Raw genomic sequence first — 16547 nt, 5'->3', positions numbered from 1 at the left:
ATGCCATTGTGCCGCTGCCTGGGCAAAATTTCCCTCATAGCACACTGTATGGCGTATGGTCGTCTTCATCAGCGCAGTCGGAGCAGAACAGTAGAACCTTAAACCCCATTTCATTTCATTTCATTATTTGTACTTTATGACTATGAGTGGAGTTACCTCCCATGAAATACGCTTTTCCTTGTACTGTTAACATTATTTCAGATCCCGAATTACGCCAACGGTAATTTTAATTCCACTCTATTTGTTTGCTCACCAAATATATTACATGCGGAATATATTATATTTTCTGACAAAAGTGTCCATATAGCCATAATAGACGAATTTGCGATTGTTACTGAAAACTCCAATTGGGAGTAACAAAGAAACGGCAAACAAAGAGACAGTTCTACGTAACCAAGTTCATACTCGTTACTATCGAGGTAGGTTAAGATTTGATATAGAGTAGGCTGTATAATAGAGGTGTGGTTGTACAAAAACTATTGAGAAAATAACTGATTCTGCACCCTGAAAGCTGACTGCCGTAAATACACCCGTGAGTTATGTCTGGTTTACAAACGTTTTTCTAAGGAGTTGACCAATCGGCATCATTTCCGGGTGTATTTACAGAAGCAAGTTGGTAAAATAATCAAATGGATAACAGAGGCCAGGCCGTCTGTTGTCGTGTTTTTAAAATATCAACCCAGTAAACAGGCGCCCGTGGACGTGTTTTTTAGCTAAAAAAAACACCCACTAAACATGAAACTATATTTCTAGTTATTTCATTGTTTTAAATTTAATTTTATGTCATTTGATTATATTGTGAATCCCACATACACTTTGTCGAGAGCCTAGTTTATTGGGTGGGTCCAAGATAGTATTTAGGAGTGAATAATTACCATAATGGAACAAGTAAAACCATACTCGTTTAATGATTTCAAATTTTACTAATTTCTCACTTGTAGAGACATTCAATAAATGTATGGCTGGTAATATGAAGATGTTATTTATTTAAATCAAAATTGGATAAAATAGGACATCTTATAGACGAGGATTGCACATTTATTTATTGTTTTCGTCGTTCTTTCTGTTGTATCCCACTGTAGTGACCCGTAAAACAGCCATTATTTTGTACAGTCATACATGGTTTCAAAGCACAATACAAAGTTCTCTTGTAAGTATACACTAAATTTAACCGAGGTATTCGATTACTCTGAGAACAATCGGTTATACTCAACCGAGACAAAGATGGTATTCTGGGATAGGGACAACCAGTCATTTCAAATCAAACCAAGTCGGTCACTCTAAACTAAGACAATTCGCAGACTTTAATACAAGAATGACCCGTCATTCTTGATCTATTTTCGCAAAATTTCTGTACAAAACGCACTTAAGTGTGACGAAACGGTTTGCATAAAGATCCGTTCGAAAACAGTTCATCAATATGGTTTTATTATTTATCTGGATCCCGTTCACCTATTAACCAATATGTTATCTGGAATCCTTTACCCTGAAAAATAAAGTTGAAGATGATCAGTTTAATTACATATATAAATTTAAGGTAAATAGTGATACCTAATGCTGAATAACAGTCGCCACTTACTGACAATTTAATCCAATAATTGGTCATTTTAATTTAAACAATAATAGATCCACATTTATTATTGTGAATTTTTGGGACGTTCTCACTCATGACCGCCGTCAAAACCGTCTTTCTTGTAAATCATTTTTGAACAAATACAGATTGTTATCTCGCTAAATAAATCAACACATATAACAAACAATACACGGACATTGAACGCAATAATCAACAAAATAATATATTAGGTTCAGTGAGCGGACCCGGGTGTTGTTAGTGGGCAGCCGAAAGCGTTCACTGCTATGTGCAATCCTTGGTATGTGGTGATTCAGGTTTTACTCAAAGGGGAGACAACCCATGACGAAAGGGAACATTTCCCAACTATTGTACTATTCAAGTGTAAGTCATGATCGGCTAGATGCTTACAAGAAATCTCAATGTAGGCACATCGAAGAGAACTGTTTATACCTATTCAGTTTATAGAACTACGGCAAAACGCCAAGTCCAAAACAAGGACTTTCGATAGTTATTGACAGGGCTCAACACAGCGTTCTAGTCTTTAGACAATAGTCCTTTATCATATTTTTATAAAAGGAAATTCCCCATAATGGGACATGATCAGTTGTTTGTTGTTTTATCTTATCTCCAATCTCAAATATTTTGTTGTCAATCATTTTGAGTAAATGGCCATCATGTTTCTACCTTTTACACTTACCTTCATGTCCACCTCTCCACGAAGATTTAAATCAAATGTACCGAATGTATCTAATATAGATTTGGTAGTTGAACTCACATGTATCTTCAGAGCTGAAATAGATAAATAGTTAATACATATCTTTCTTGTTAAATACAACGAAATACAAAACGGAACTGCCCTAGATATATTACTGAAGAAGATCCTGATTATTCCTTAAAACAGGGTTGTCCTGGAAATATTACCAAAATCATTCCGACACCCATCCAATACAGATTTAGTATGGACACGCGAAGCTTTACGTATATAGATCTAAATCAGCTAGGTAGGTGTCCATTTGCCATGAATATTCTTTTACCCTGCTGCTTAAATCTTCGAGAAGAAAGGTAGGCCAATTATTACCCATATTTCTTGAATAGAGGGTGGGTAAGGCGGCAATAGCAAGAGGTAGGTTATATTGTGACTCAAGTCTTAAACGATTAGAGAGTATGAAATGTGTCTAAACTGTGCGTCAAGTTATGTCCTTGATTAAAGGGGCGTTATGTAAGATTAGATGAAGAGCTCACAATTCTCGCTATTATAGTTACAAAATAGAAAATGAAAAGGGAATATGTTGAAATTTCAGTCAAATTACTTCACTCTGAGCCGAGTTATCGCCGTTAGAAGAACAGTGTAGTCTCGATTGTCATCGCTACCGTTGTTAATAATAATAAACATAGACCCGATAATCCATGTTTACTTTAAATCATTAAATGGCCGAACGTTCTAAACCAGTTAAAATCGGAGCCATCCGATGAGATTGAGAGTTGATTGTGGTTTTGCCATAACATTTAAGGCCCGAAGAAAGACATGCAATAGGCAGATTTAGCGCTTGCATAATGCCTGTTTAAGATTCTACTCTAGAATGACTACCAATGACTACATTTTGTAGTGTCGTTCACATCATGTTTAATAACAAACCTATTACTCTAGGTTCGCAACCACACCACTCGGTGAATCAAATATATCCTATTAACACATTTGGTTTTAACGCGTTACTTTTGTAGTTTCAGCTGGATATAAAATGACGCTCACAGCCGCGTTGATATTGCCAATGATTGTAAGAGGATACTCACGTAATCCGTTTGATTCCATTCTAGAAGCTGTATTAACAGTATCACCAAATAAACAATAACGAGGCATTTTTAATCCTACTACACCAGTAACTACAGGACCTGCGTCAAAAATATACATGTTATTATCTGTCCTTGTCTTGCAATTATGTCTAGCTTTAATTTAGAATGATAAAAACACTTCTTTGGGTACAAGAAAAACCTATAATTAATATGGATTAAGAAAACCCATGATTAATATGGATTAGTAAAACCTATGATTAACATGGATTAGGAAACCCTATGATTAATAAGAATTAGGAAAACCTGTCATAATATCGATTAGTAGCACCTATGTTAATATGGATAAGTAAAACCTATGATTAATATGCATTAGTAAAACATATGGGTCGCCTGTCCAACCTCGTGGGTTTTCTCCGGGTCCTCCGGTTTCCTCCCACTGCTAAAGACCCCTACGCGCAAGCGAATTATGTAAATAAAATTAAACCATATGTTAGTCCCGAAATGACCTAGTTTGTGTCGAGTGGACGTTAAACCCCATTCTCTCTCTCTCTCTCTAGTAAAACCTATGATTAATATACATTAGTAAAATGCATTAGTAAAACCTATGATTAATATGCATTAGTAAAACCTATGATTAATATGCCTTACTAAAATCAACGTGTATGTAACTTGTCGGTTTAAGTCTAATATTGTTGTCGCCCGGCTTAATTTTCAAACTTGGTGTAGGTGTTTATTAGGTGAATGCATTGACTGAGTTCGATGATGAGCATTTTCTTGACCGGGTGTTTACATATGCTAGGAAATGGCGCGTACGCGTGCGTAGTTAACTCTAACCTCCGACGAAAGAGGTCGGAATAGTTAAACCGGTTTGGCTTAGAGTACGTGAGAACGCAACACGATCTTGTCTTAAAAAAACCCGGCGATTTTGTACTGGTTTGAAAAAATAAGCGCCTGAACAGTGTATTAGACTAAGCAGAAATACACAATTCGATTGTCCGATGCTTTGGGACACGATATCTTTGCTTCGAATTAAATCACAGTGGTGAAACTTGGTGTATAGTTTCATTACATCAATACCTTGACTAGGTTCGTTGGAACTCGAAAACTGAGTTAGAATGGTGAAACATCAATACCTTAACTAATGAGTATTTTCTATAGTTTCATTAACATGGCTAAGTTCGATATTGCACATTTCCTATAGTTTGATTACATCAATACCTTGACTAAGTTCAATAATGAACTTTTTCTGCGTCCATGTTTTGGAATATGATAACCTTGATTCTAACTGATTGAGAGTGGTGAAACTTTGAGTATAGTTTCAGTACATCAAACTGGGAGTATAGTTTCAGTACATCAATACCTTGTCTAAGTTCGATGATGAGCAATTTGATTGGTCGGGACTTTGGGGCCCGACAACTTTGATTCTAACTGAGATTTGTGAAATTTGGCGTATATGATGACATAAGTACCATGACGGTTCGACAATGCGCATTTCCTATAGTTTCAAAAATGCATATTTTCGTCTGTCACCTTTCGGAACCTATTTCTACTTCGAAAATTGTCATTTTCTGCTCACATTAAGCACTATAAGCAAAATGATCGATGCTTTATAAAAGGATAAATATGCAATTAAAATATTTGTGTCATCTAATTACTTTTTCAATTTGGCGAGGAACATCAGTCTCACTGTTGGCGTGTTTAACCTATATTGTGTAAACCCACTTTAAGTTGTAAATCTGACCTATGGAAATTAAGATAGAATAATATAATATTATGTTTGACCTACCTGTATGCAAAACCTAGTCCATGTTTTAGTTGTAAATATGATGTTTATTTTACAAAGAATAATAAAACATTATGTTTAACCTGCCTGTGTGTAAACCTATTCTAAGTTTGGTGTGTATTTAACGTCTATAGAATAATAAAACATTATATTTAACCTATGTAGACTATTCTTTGTTTAAGTTGTAAATCTGGTGTGTATTTAACATAGAATAATAACTCTTAATGTTTAACATAGTGCATGTAAACCAATTCTAAGTTTGGTGTGTATTTAACATAGAATAATAAAACATTATGTATAACCTACCTGTGTGTAAACCTATTCTAAGTTTTAGTTGTAAATCTGGTCTGTGTTTAATACGAAATGATAAAACAGCATCTAACAATGCTAAAGACATCCGGGATATCTCTCTGGCATGAAGGTTTCCATTTCTATCCGGAAGTCCCGATACTACCATATATGCATCACCGATTGTTTCTACCTAAAGTAAGAGTAAAAATGATTTTAAAGTAACCAAGAAGAGTTGTTTATCTAGGGTCTTTGAAAAGCAACATAATTTACGATTTCAACTGTGTCTGTAGATTGCAATAATGACCGTGGCGATTTTTGTTGACGTTTGGTGTAGAATCGAGGAGAGCGATTTGAATATACATGGTCTTCCAGGTTTTGGTGAATATTCATGATTTTGAGGCGGAAGGATAAGAGTGTTAAGAGGCTGGTTACGTTGAATTGCAGGGGCGACAGTTGCCAGTTTTCATGCTTCTTTCCGTTTGTGTATCTCAAGATTTCCATGGCGAACCTTATACCTGATTTTCAGCAAAAGGTTGCCACATGTTGCTCTATCTGTGGTAGAACGTGTTCAACCCCACGAAATTTTGGGTAAAGTTAGAACCGTTCAAAGAGGCGAGAACTAACATTAGAGTCAATGTTAATTTAATGGTGTACTGTGGCCAAATATTAACTATAAGACACTGCTTTAGAATAATAAGTAGAACTGTTTCTCAAATCTGCTGATTTAAGTGGAAATATTAATGTCGATGCTATTGAAGGAAGTTCTAGTTGTTTCTCGGAAATGATCTTGAGTGTTGTAACCCATCAAATTGCAAGCTACTGTCTAGTAGGATTTGGAGTTTATTGCTATATATAAGATACTTACCTTATATACATCAAAATTTTCGATAGTTGAATCAAACGTTGTATATAGATCATTTAATAGATTAACTATCTACAAGATAAACATATAATTTCCCTCAATCATCATAGTCGTCAATAACATACAAAATGGGTAAAACAATATCCATGAAACTAATAGTTTCGAATGGCAGACTGACGTTTTATGTGATCTGTATAATATATATCAACCAACATATTTTAATGTCAGTTTAAAAAGTACAGCATTTGAATCCAAATAAACAAATGCCAAAATGGATGATCCTATATGAATATTAAGCATTAGATGCTTCAGATATTCACGAATACTTGTCGTAGAACTACCTTGCATATACATCTAGTAAGACGACAGATTGCATCTCAATCTCGGAAAGAACAACCCAAACAATTCATCTAATAACGCATAATAATTTATTGTAACAGATTCGAAAAACCGTATGCCGCTGTAATTCAAATAGTACACGCCAATCAGACATTTAGAACATTCAATACAGTGGAAGATAAGTGAAGCGAAGCTAGAGGGCCCAGTGACAGCCAAGAGAAGAAACCGGGATTATTCGTATCTTATGCGGAATGAATCAATGAAATGGAGTTTTATGGCACGTCAGCTCCAACCGGGCTATATTGCGCCAAACATTATTATCTTATGTGGAGAAGCAAAGAAAGTGGTTTTATGCTGTAATTCATCCTGTTAATTACCTTTCACAATTAAATCATAATATTCTATATATTTGAAAGTTCCTAACACGATTCTAGGTATTTGTTCCATCACAATATTTAAACATCCTTACCTGCATTGGAGTACTTTCAGCTGAGAGAGCTGTAAAACCACAAATATCACTAAAATATATTGTTACTTGTTCAAACGTTTCGGCTACTACAGGTTCTCCTCGTATAAGCTGGCCTGCAACAGATCTGAAAAATATAATATCTCTTTGTCAAACATTCGATATTTTAAAAAAGAACAGTTTTCAATGTTTTTAAATAAGAACAGATTTCGATGCTTAAAATAAGAACAGTTTTCGAAAGTTAGATTTTAACGGGATGGCTCTCTTCCTTTACTATATAAATATCCGCCTTTGGAATCACAGCTATGATAACAACAATGATTTGACCGTCTGCATTTATCAGAGCAATGACAACAACGACAATGTTAAACAAAATAGTGGTCACGAAAATGGGATACATTTTGTACGTTGTGGCGATATTTTAAATTATCCTATTACAAAATCCCCGGTTCGTTCGTTCCTTGAAGTTTATTGTCTGCTTCTACCTAGGAAACTTGCAAGAGGAGTCAAATGATAGGCTCATCTCGCATAGGAGATCCTCGGTGAAATATAAATATCTAGAGGTTTAGTAGATGACGGAAATATAAGGGAAATAGCTCCCGTCTTCATCATGACCCTTAACAGATACTTACTTTGGTAACATAAGATATAATAAGTTCTCTGTCTTTTTCTTTTCTTCTAAATAGTCTGCTGTTCTTTCAGCAACCAGAGCTTCCAGGTTATTAGCATATTGTTCCATTCTTGATAATAAATTATCTAATATATTTCCTTTATCCCCTTCTCTGTAAGGTAAATAAATATTATTTTGCTTTTTAGACAGTTCAAACAGACCAGGTAATATTGAATTTCTGTTTATAAAGCAGATAGAATCCCTTTTTAAGTCTGATATGAATTTCACTTTAGACTGGTGGCATGGGGTTAACCTATTATACTTTTTTAAATGAGAGAGAGAGAGACAGAGAGAGAGACAGAGAGAGAGGAGGAGATGGGTTGGGGGAGCTAACGTCCACTCAATCAACAAAAACACTATGTCAGTCCGTTACATGCGTTGGATGAAAATCAAAAACCTGAATGACAGACCTTATCATTTAGGACACCCTGCCTTCATCTACCCTCAAATCACTTTTTTATCAATTTAATTCAGAACATAAACATCCCGCTTATAAATGTCAATAATTTTTTTAACTAATCAGTACCTGTTCAATTTTCTAATAATATTTTTTAAACTCTGAAAATCTGGTCTTTCTGTCGGATCTTCTGACCAACATCTTCTGATAACACCAGCTAACTCATCACATGGACAATCAAAATCTTCTAATGTTGGTCGAAAATATGGTTTCATACCACTCTTTACTTTGTGATAAATATCTGAAAACCGAACACCCCTTGTTTTTAAAAAGACCTTATAAAGCATTAATATTTTGTCGAAGTGATGTGCTACTTGTTGCTTTAATATTTTCGTATATTGAATATAGGACAGCTTATTATGAAGGCATGGTTTTTGTCCCAATACTTAGTAGTTGTATTTGTTCCGGAAAGAGTTCAGATATTGAGAGCACATTGAAACGTATAATGTTACTTCCATGAATGCAGGGGCCTGTTTCACGAAATTTTAACTAAGATAAAATCCAAATTTTAGTAATTTGATTTGATGATATTAGATTGATTTTAGTGGTTAGCCAATCAAAACTGAAGAATCCACTAAAATTTGGATTTTATCTTATAGTTAAGATTTCGTGAAACAGGGCCCTGGTCCCTAAATCAAGAGTTTAAGAGAATATCATAAACAGGATGCGTGTACAGTCTTATTGAAAACAATAACAGAGATTTGATCTTTGCATTGTCACTAATTAATCAAGCTGGATTTGATATATATGCGATTTCATATGCAGCGTAAACACGATGTTTTTCGGAATGCTGGTCAAAAATCGTCGGAAAGTAAATATATATAATTAAATAATATTATACTTTAAAGCTTTTAATGTCCTGTATTTAGGTGACTGATTGAATAATCTATAGGTTTTAACTTTATCTTTAGTTGGCAATGTATTGACTCACAGACGGCTATTAATCATTATACGTTTCATTAAGCATATAAATATTGCGTTATTGAATACCAGCTCAGATGGTGATTTGAACTGGATTTTATTGCCAAAATAAAACAAACAATATATCTATATATTCTAAAATCTAACCACTTACGACACAGGATGTCTTAATAGTTCCTAGGAAAACACATGTGCGGATTCAGTGTCATTTAGTCTTAATAGTTCCTAGGAAAACACATGTGCGGATTCAATGCCATTTAGTCCGTAGTTAGGGTGATGTGGGTGACCAGAATCACTGATTTGGAAATTAAAAGAATATCACCCACATTGAATATGACTCCTTATAGTAATTATCATCATACCTTACCGTTATAGTAATTATCATCATACCTTCGCGTTACATTATTTATCATCACAACTTCGAGTAATAGAAATTATCATCATACCTTAGCCTTATAGTAATTATCATCATATCTTCGCGTTATAGTAAATACCACTATACCTTCGAATTATAGAAATTATCATCACACCTTCGCGTCAAAGCAATTATCATCATCCCTTCGCGTTATAGTAATTACCATCATATCTTGCATTCGCCTTACAGTAATTATCAAGCATACTTTCGCGTTATACCTTCATTATATTAATTTCCACCATAACTTCGCGTTATAGAAATTATCAGCATATCTCTGCGTTATAGTAATTGTATTCATATATTCGCGTTGTAGTAATTATAATCATACCCTCGTGTGCTAATTGCATATCGTGTCTATAGAATGCACCTCCTCTGTATACTATCTCCTGACTAATAATACCGAAACTATATACATCTCCTTTCTGTGTACCACTAAACTGTTTTCCTGATACCCGTAATATCTCTGGTGCCGTCCATAATTTTTCTATGCAAGGGAAGAACATAGATAATTAAAATGGGTTAACATCAATTTTTCTTTAAAACAAGAAGCAGATAAAAAGATAGAATGATTTAAAATATATATCAAATAATCCATATTTCAATACATAAGAAAAGCTATATAGGATACACGTCACTATAATATCTGTAGTTGAGCTTTAGATATCGACGCCTTCTTGTTTACATTCGACAATGCATTTCCATTATAAATGGCGGAAAAGAAAATGTCATATTTGTTATGCAAAAAGAGACAGTGCGAATTAAGGAGAGGATTTCACATGAGTCATACCAGTTTCCCAAATCTATATCTGAATAAAAATATAAAGAAAGAGCATCAAATATCCCATACTAATTGTATACATTATTATCCAGGAAACGTCCACGACGTGAGTGTAATAGATCAGTGCTATGTAATAGTATGAGGTTGAACAAGGAAGTCACCAAAAACCTGGCAGAAAATGTAAATTCAAACCCTTTTCTTCTACACAAATATCGAAAGGGGGGGGGGGGCTGGCTATAAAAAACTTTAGCACTGTATGGCTAACCAGTAGGAATAAATTGTGTCATGTCATGTGACCAAATAAATTCCCCCCCCCCCCCCATGACAGAATGTGGTTGTGACAGAAACTTTGTTAGATAGCAATGTTTGAAAATATCAACAAAAAAAAGTAAACGAAACGAATTAGTAATCAATTAGGTTGGAGGACTCTACTAATTTATTTTACACTATACTATTATTATTAATCTCTTGGTAAATCAAACGAAATAAATAAAGCTGGCCTAAATTATCGAGCAGATGCTGTTACAGCTGAAAGGATTTGTCACTGTCAATGAAAGCAACATACTAATCTATAGATCCAGTCATTTAACTATAGATAGAGTCCATATTCAACATTGTTTTGTCAGGACAATCACTCGTAAATCAATTGCATGAATAAGAGCCCTTAAATAAAATGTGGCAAGAGCGTAAAGATCACTAAATATTGTCTGAGAGGTTGGCCGTTATGGCCTTCTAAATTCAGATCGCTACTTTAATTCAAATGACCTTTACATGATCATTAACGATTGGATATATATAAACCACTTTCTATATATTAATTTCTAACTGTACACTGATCTCTTCCTATACATTAATCTTCATGATTTATTTACATACAATATATCATCATTATTCTGAGTCAATAATTCAGAGGATAAATTGTGTTTAAAGTATAGCTATTAAAATAGAGAACAACATAGTAATCAATAATGTATAGTAAACTATAATGTATTGTAATTATAACGATGTATTATAATCAATAATGTATTGTAATCAATAATGTAATGTAACCAATGATGTACAGTAATCAATAAAGTATTGTAATCAATAATCCATTTTAATTAATAATTTATAGTAATCAATAAAGTATTGTAATCAATAATGTATAGTAATCAATAAAGTATTGTAATCAAAAATATGGTAATCGAAAATACATTGTCATCAACAGTGTATTGCAATCAAGAATGTATTGTAATAAATAATGTATTGTAATTAATGATGTTTTCAGAAAATTGTTCTGTACAAACGATTTTACAGCAAACGATCTTAATAAATTTTATGGGACACAAGACTGGACGTATTGTTTTCCAATGAGTGTTACTATAATGGTGATGATATTGTGATTTGTTTGTATTTCACTCTTTCAATATTTCATTCGTTCATTATTCATTCATTCATTCATTCATTTAAACATTTCTATTATTCTTATGTTTCTATTAATCGTTGGTTATTAATTAGACGTTAAGCTACTTATCTAATGACTGACAGCTGACACATTAATGAGTTTATTATTATCTTATTGTTTTATTTTATTGTAATGTCCTTTATATTTTAATCTTTCCTCTTTAATTGTTTATGTTGTTTAAAATTCCTAAGATATCATTTTATTATAAATACCGATTTGTACATTGACAAAGCATTCTAGGTTTCATCCCGTTTCCAGGACAGTTACTCTGCTTGTCGGGCGTGCTGTTCTCCGTATATGTTGTTTAATGTTTTCCGGTAATCAATAATCTCAAGGATAGTTCCAGTCATTATTTATTATCGAAGATTTACACTGTTAAATTACTATGGGATTGCTCAGATTCGAATGAACGAAAGTTTTGAAGGTGCAAATGTGCTAGGCGGGTCGGTGCATGTTAGCATTTTAGATTCATGTAATTTAATATAAGTGAATTTGATATCAAAGTTCGGCTGAATGGATGATGTGTGTATTTAGGTTTTCTAAATCAAAACTTTATTTTGACACTGTGTAAAAAAAAAAGGAATAAATTGATCAACCGAAATACGAAGGTGCAAAACATTCTCAAAACAATATTTAATCCAAATTAGAGAAATACATATACGCGCTGTCAATACGATCCTATAAAGCCATCCTCAAAGTGAACCTGTCTACAACGATTGTGATGACACTTCATGTAACCTTTTTAAAGGTTTAAAGTTGGTATCTACAGAAGCCGACAGCTAGTGTAACATTGGATCATATAATCTATATAAACGAGCCCATTTAATAAAAATTAAAATATGGTAACAAAACAAATCAATACTTATTTAATTGACGTAATCAGACCAGTTTCAGATCGTGTTTAGTATATTGATTCTGTACTGTCTGAATTCTGTAATATGCAGGATTTTTAATTATCGATACTTTAATCGTCTTTGAAATAGTAAGATCTGAATATAAACTAAAGGTTATAAAGTCCGGTAAAATGATAAATGGCACGGAATAACACAATTTATAAAAAAAAAGTCTTCCTGTGAAATATGACTGAGTACTTCTTCTAAAAACATTATTCTCTGAAATTTTAACTATAGTATCAACTTGAAAAGGTTAGTATGGTATATTTACTTCGTCAAATGACTCAATTAAACCGTTTGTAAAACCTTTAATCTAATACTGCTATAAAACGCAATCTATTTCCGGTGTCTGGTAAACACGTATCATGAAATTGTGTAACAGGACATGTGGAGGATTAACGGTACTACTATCACATATTTCAATCTGTTTGCGCAACTTTGCTGAAAAAGATCGGATCACAGTGTGCTTTGTTTAATGATTTTTTTTTAAAAACCAGATAATGTAAGTGGCCAGGATTCTTGTGGCTGTTACCGGCTGAAATAAAATGGGTTTAACGTCCTACTTTCCTGCAACGACTGGGCGAATGAAGATGGGCATTCGCCATGGTCATAGAGTGTGGTCATGGGGGAATTTTGTCCGGACAGCGCCGTTTTGACCTTCTCTTATTTCGAAGTCCAACTGCCAAGGGTCCTGTTATAACACATCAATATGTAGACGGGACACCCAAATGACAAGACGCTGTCCATTTCAAGGCTTTCACCACTGACAAGGGGGAACTACACCAGAAAATACAGAGGAACGTTCTCAAACAACACTGAAAGCGAACCCGATACCTCCCGGTTAACGAGATAGAGGCTTACTCGCTGAGCCACAGTACAATTTACTGACGAACCTACTACATCATATAGCGCTCCCATGAATCAACGGGGTCTACTGAAACCAGACGGTCTTTCTTGAATCTCAACAGTGTCTCCTAAAGAACCCAATGCGTATCTGCCCTTCCGTCACTGTAAATCCTTTTAGAATTGGTTGTATCAGTGCTATTATAAAGAGTCTGAACACTATTGTTTTATTTATGGTTTATCTTAATGCTGCGCATTTACAGATTCTTGTATAGTTCCTACCTCTGACCTATTCTATATATTATACAGAACTATCTTTCAGTTTGTTTTAACTGACATTCATTATTATTTATGTTTCTTCTGTTCTTAAGTTGATCTGCGAAGCTTACAGAATATGTTTTAAAAAAATGGTGACCATGGTCACATTAGACCAGATTCTCTCTATTTATGTATCTACGCAGAAATGGTTAACCCTTATGATTTAAATCTCAAATTTAAATGTTTTCTGTTTTAAGTTTATAACTACTTTATTCAAATGAAATACTGTTTGTGGGAAGGTTTTATACCGTGAGTGACAATAAATATCCCGTTGGACCAATGAGCGCCGGAATATCATTGTGGATGAGGAAGGAAGGCCAAAAACTAAAGTTGCGTGACTATTGCAATATTAAGTGAAATCTTATAATTATTCAATGAATGTTAAATAGGAACTGTCTATAAAGCTGTGGTTTTATAAGAGAAAAGATATATCTTACGTCGATAATAGGAATAACTGTTTTCGTGGTGTTCACACGAACTGTCTTCCCGGAGATGACGTAGACCAAAATCTGTTATTTTGACGACAAACCGACTGTCCACCACACAATTTGTGCTTTTAAGATTTCCGTGACAACGTATATCACTATTATGTAGATAAATCATACCCTGGAAGTAAAATAGACAAATCAAATTTACAACCCACCGATTATAAACCTCATAAATGACGATAAAATCCATCTATTGATAACCAATAAGGTGTCAAGAGTTTGTTAAATTCCCAAACAGAGATCACCTAATTCTCTCATCGGCTTTTCTAATGAGACGCGTCATCAGGTGGTGTGCGACTTAAACACTCCTCCGCACACGATATTATATGTGCATGTACATATCATATCATCTGCCGTTCAAAGAATCATTTAATTCCAATGTGAATTATGCATGCGAATATATCATATTTCGTGAGATCACTCGCGTCAGTTGTCCGATCGTCTTTCCTGTTATTCTCATCCTAGATACAGATTCTGACAGATATACAAAGTTGCAGGGGCTGTTCAGAATCGTCAATGCTGATGTCCCTTGTGTTGTAATACCAAGTTTAACATTCCCAAATTAAATGCAGAGTTACTGTGTTCCAAAAGGTGTGACGGGCGGATAAACGGACAGATGGACAAATCCATTTCAATAGTTCCTTGCTTTATCTGAAAGACGGTGGACAAAACTTGGTCGAGGCTGAGGTCCTACCCCGTTCCATCTTTTTTATCTGACCCGCAACCCCCATCCCCACCCCACCCCATAAAATAAAATTATGTCATTTGATTGTAGTTTGGCATCTTTACGGTGAGTTTTCGACGTGGTAAAGGTTGGATCGACAAGCCAATAAGCAGGAATTATAACTGGATTTGAAATAAACCTTAATAAGATTGTTTTTAAAGTTGCTGTGTGGGATTCGTTGCCATAAGGCGTCAGACAATCAATTGTTTCCTTTCTTTATTTTCCAGTGTCTTTTGTTCAAAGACACACATTGAAGTTTTGCGTCCATACAATTTAACAGACATTCAGAAAAACTTTCTAATCAATCACGTCACATGACAAAAGGAATAATACTGTTTGTACACATATATAGGATACATTAAATCTAAATTTTTCAAACATCGCTTAAAGGATTTGCAACGAACGCATTATATTTTCGTGTATAATCCTGAAATGATGAACAATTGTAAGGATTTACATCTGGTCGTAATTATCTTAAGCGTAGTTTTAAAAATAATATCAATTTGATGTTTGTATTTAGTGGGGTTTTTTTTGTTTGATATTGGTATGTAATAATGGGGACTATAATAATTTGATGATCATGACCTAAATTGCGTAAAGTGGATTTGAAACCACGAAATATTCACATTATAAGTCTTAGATACATTTGGTGGACAAAACTAGTTAATTCGAGACGAAGGATTACTTGCCTTTTATTATCACGGTGTTAGCTATCTAAAATTCTGTGACATATATTTTTTCAAAGAAATACCTACTTTATGTAAGCGCTAAATCTGTCTATTGCATTTTTTTTCGGGGGTTTGCCTTCAAGTATAATCAACTCGCTAGAACATCGGACGTTGCAGATGTAAACGGTGGCGATCAACATTTAATGACTTAATTTAAAAATGGAGAACCTAGACTGGGTCTCAATTAACAAGTAACGTTGCTACGATAATAAGCAACTATGTCAAAACTTCAAACATTGATAACGTTGCTCAGAATAAAGTGATTTGAATGACATTTTCGTTATATCAATTTTGAATTATCTATTTTGGAACTATTATTGCAAGAACAGTCAGCTCTTTATCTAAATCTTTCATAATGCATATTTAAGTCTCTATGTAAGTGCACAAATTGCACCTGTAAGTGGGGACTGGATAACCATGCCTATCTTGCCGATGTTAAGTGGTTTAGCACGTCAAGTCACTCATACAATTACAGAATAAAATTCCTTAAGCGTAAAGCCTTTAAGCAAATCTAACAACCGTTTCTTGGCGGCTCAATTTGCTTCTTAATTCTTACGGTAATTCCTACTGCAAAACCAATGTGTAGTAATCCCGTATACAATATTACATAAAGAAGATCAGTGGAGTGTGTACCTATCATGGCCAACTGACCCAGCTATGAAACAAATAAATCAAATTACTCAATGAACCTAAATTAGGTTATATCCTATAAAATTTTAATGGATATTTTAAGTGCTTTAACAAAAATGAGTTAACATGCATT

At 34.1% G+C, this 16547-nt stretch overlaps 1 protein-coding gene across 1 annotated transcript in view; it reads right to left on the bottom strand.

Annotated features, from left to right (window-relative positions):
- Positions 1-910: 910 nt before the first annotated feature.
- LOC126815377 (atrial natriuretic peptide receptor 1) overlaps positions 911-16547 on the bottom strand; it is a 38529-nt gene continuing 22892 nt past the window's right edge. The window contains exons 11-20 of the mRNA XM_050540980.2: positions 14282-14450; positions 9897-10052; positions 8302-8473; positions 7738-7887; positions 7109-7232; positions 6304-6372; positions 5454-5628; positions 3365-3463; positions 2271-2362; positions 911-1486 (exon numbers count right to left, since the gene is read on the bottom strand). Of these exons, the coding sequence (XP_050396937.2) occupies positions 1430-1486; positions 2271-2362; positions 3365-3463; positions 5454-5628; positions 6304-6372; positions 7109-7232; positions 7738-7887; positions 8302-8473; positions 9897-10052; positions 14282-14450 (1263 nt within the window). The 3' untranslated portion in view covers positions 911-1429. The remainder of the gene's footprint in view (positions 1487-2270; positions 2363-3364; positions 3464-5453; positions 5629-6303; positions 6373-7108; positions 7233-7737; positions 7888-8301; positions 8474-9896; positions 10053-14281; positions 14451-16547) is intronic.

Source organism: Patella vulgata, chromosome 3 (assembly GCF_932274485.2).
Source record: "Patella vulgata chromosome 3, xgPatVulg1.2, whole genome shotgun sequence".
Classification (NCBI taxonomy): domain Eukaryota; kingdom Metazoa; phylum Mollusca; class Gastropoda; family Patellidae; genus Patella; species Patella vulgata.
The sequence above is the reverse complement of the archived record's forward strand: the minus strand, read 5'-3'. Positions and strand labels throughout refer to the sequence as shown.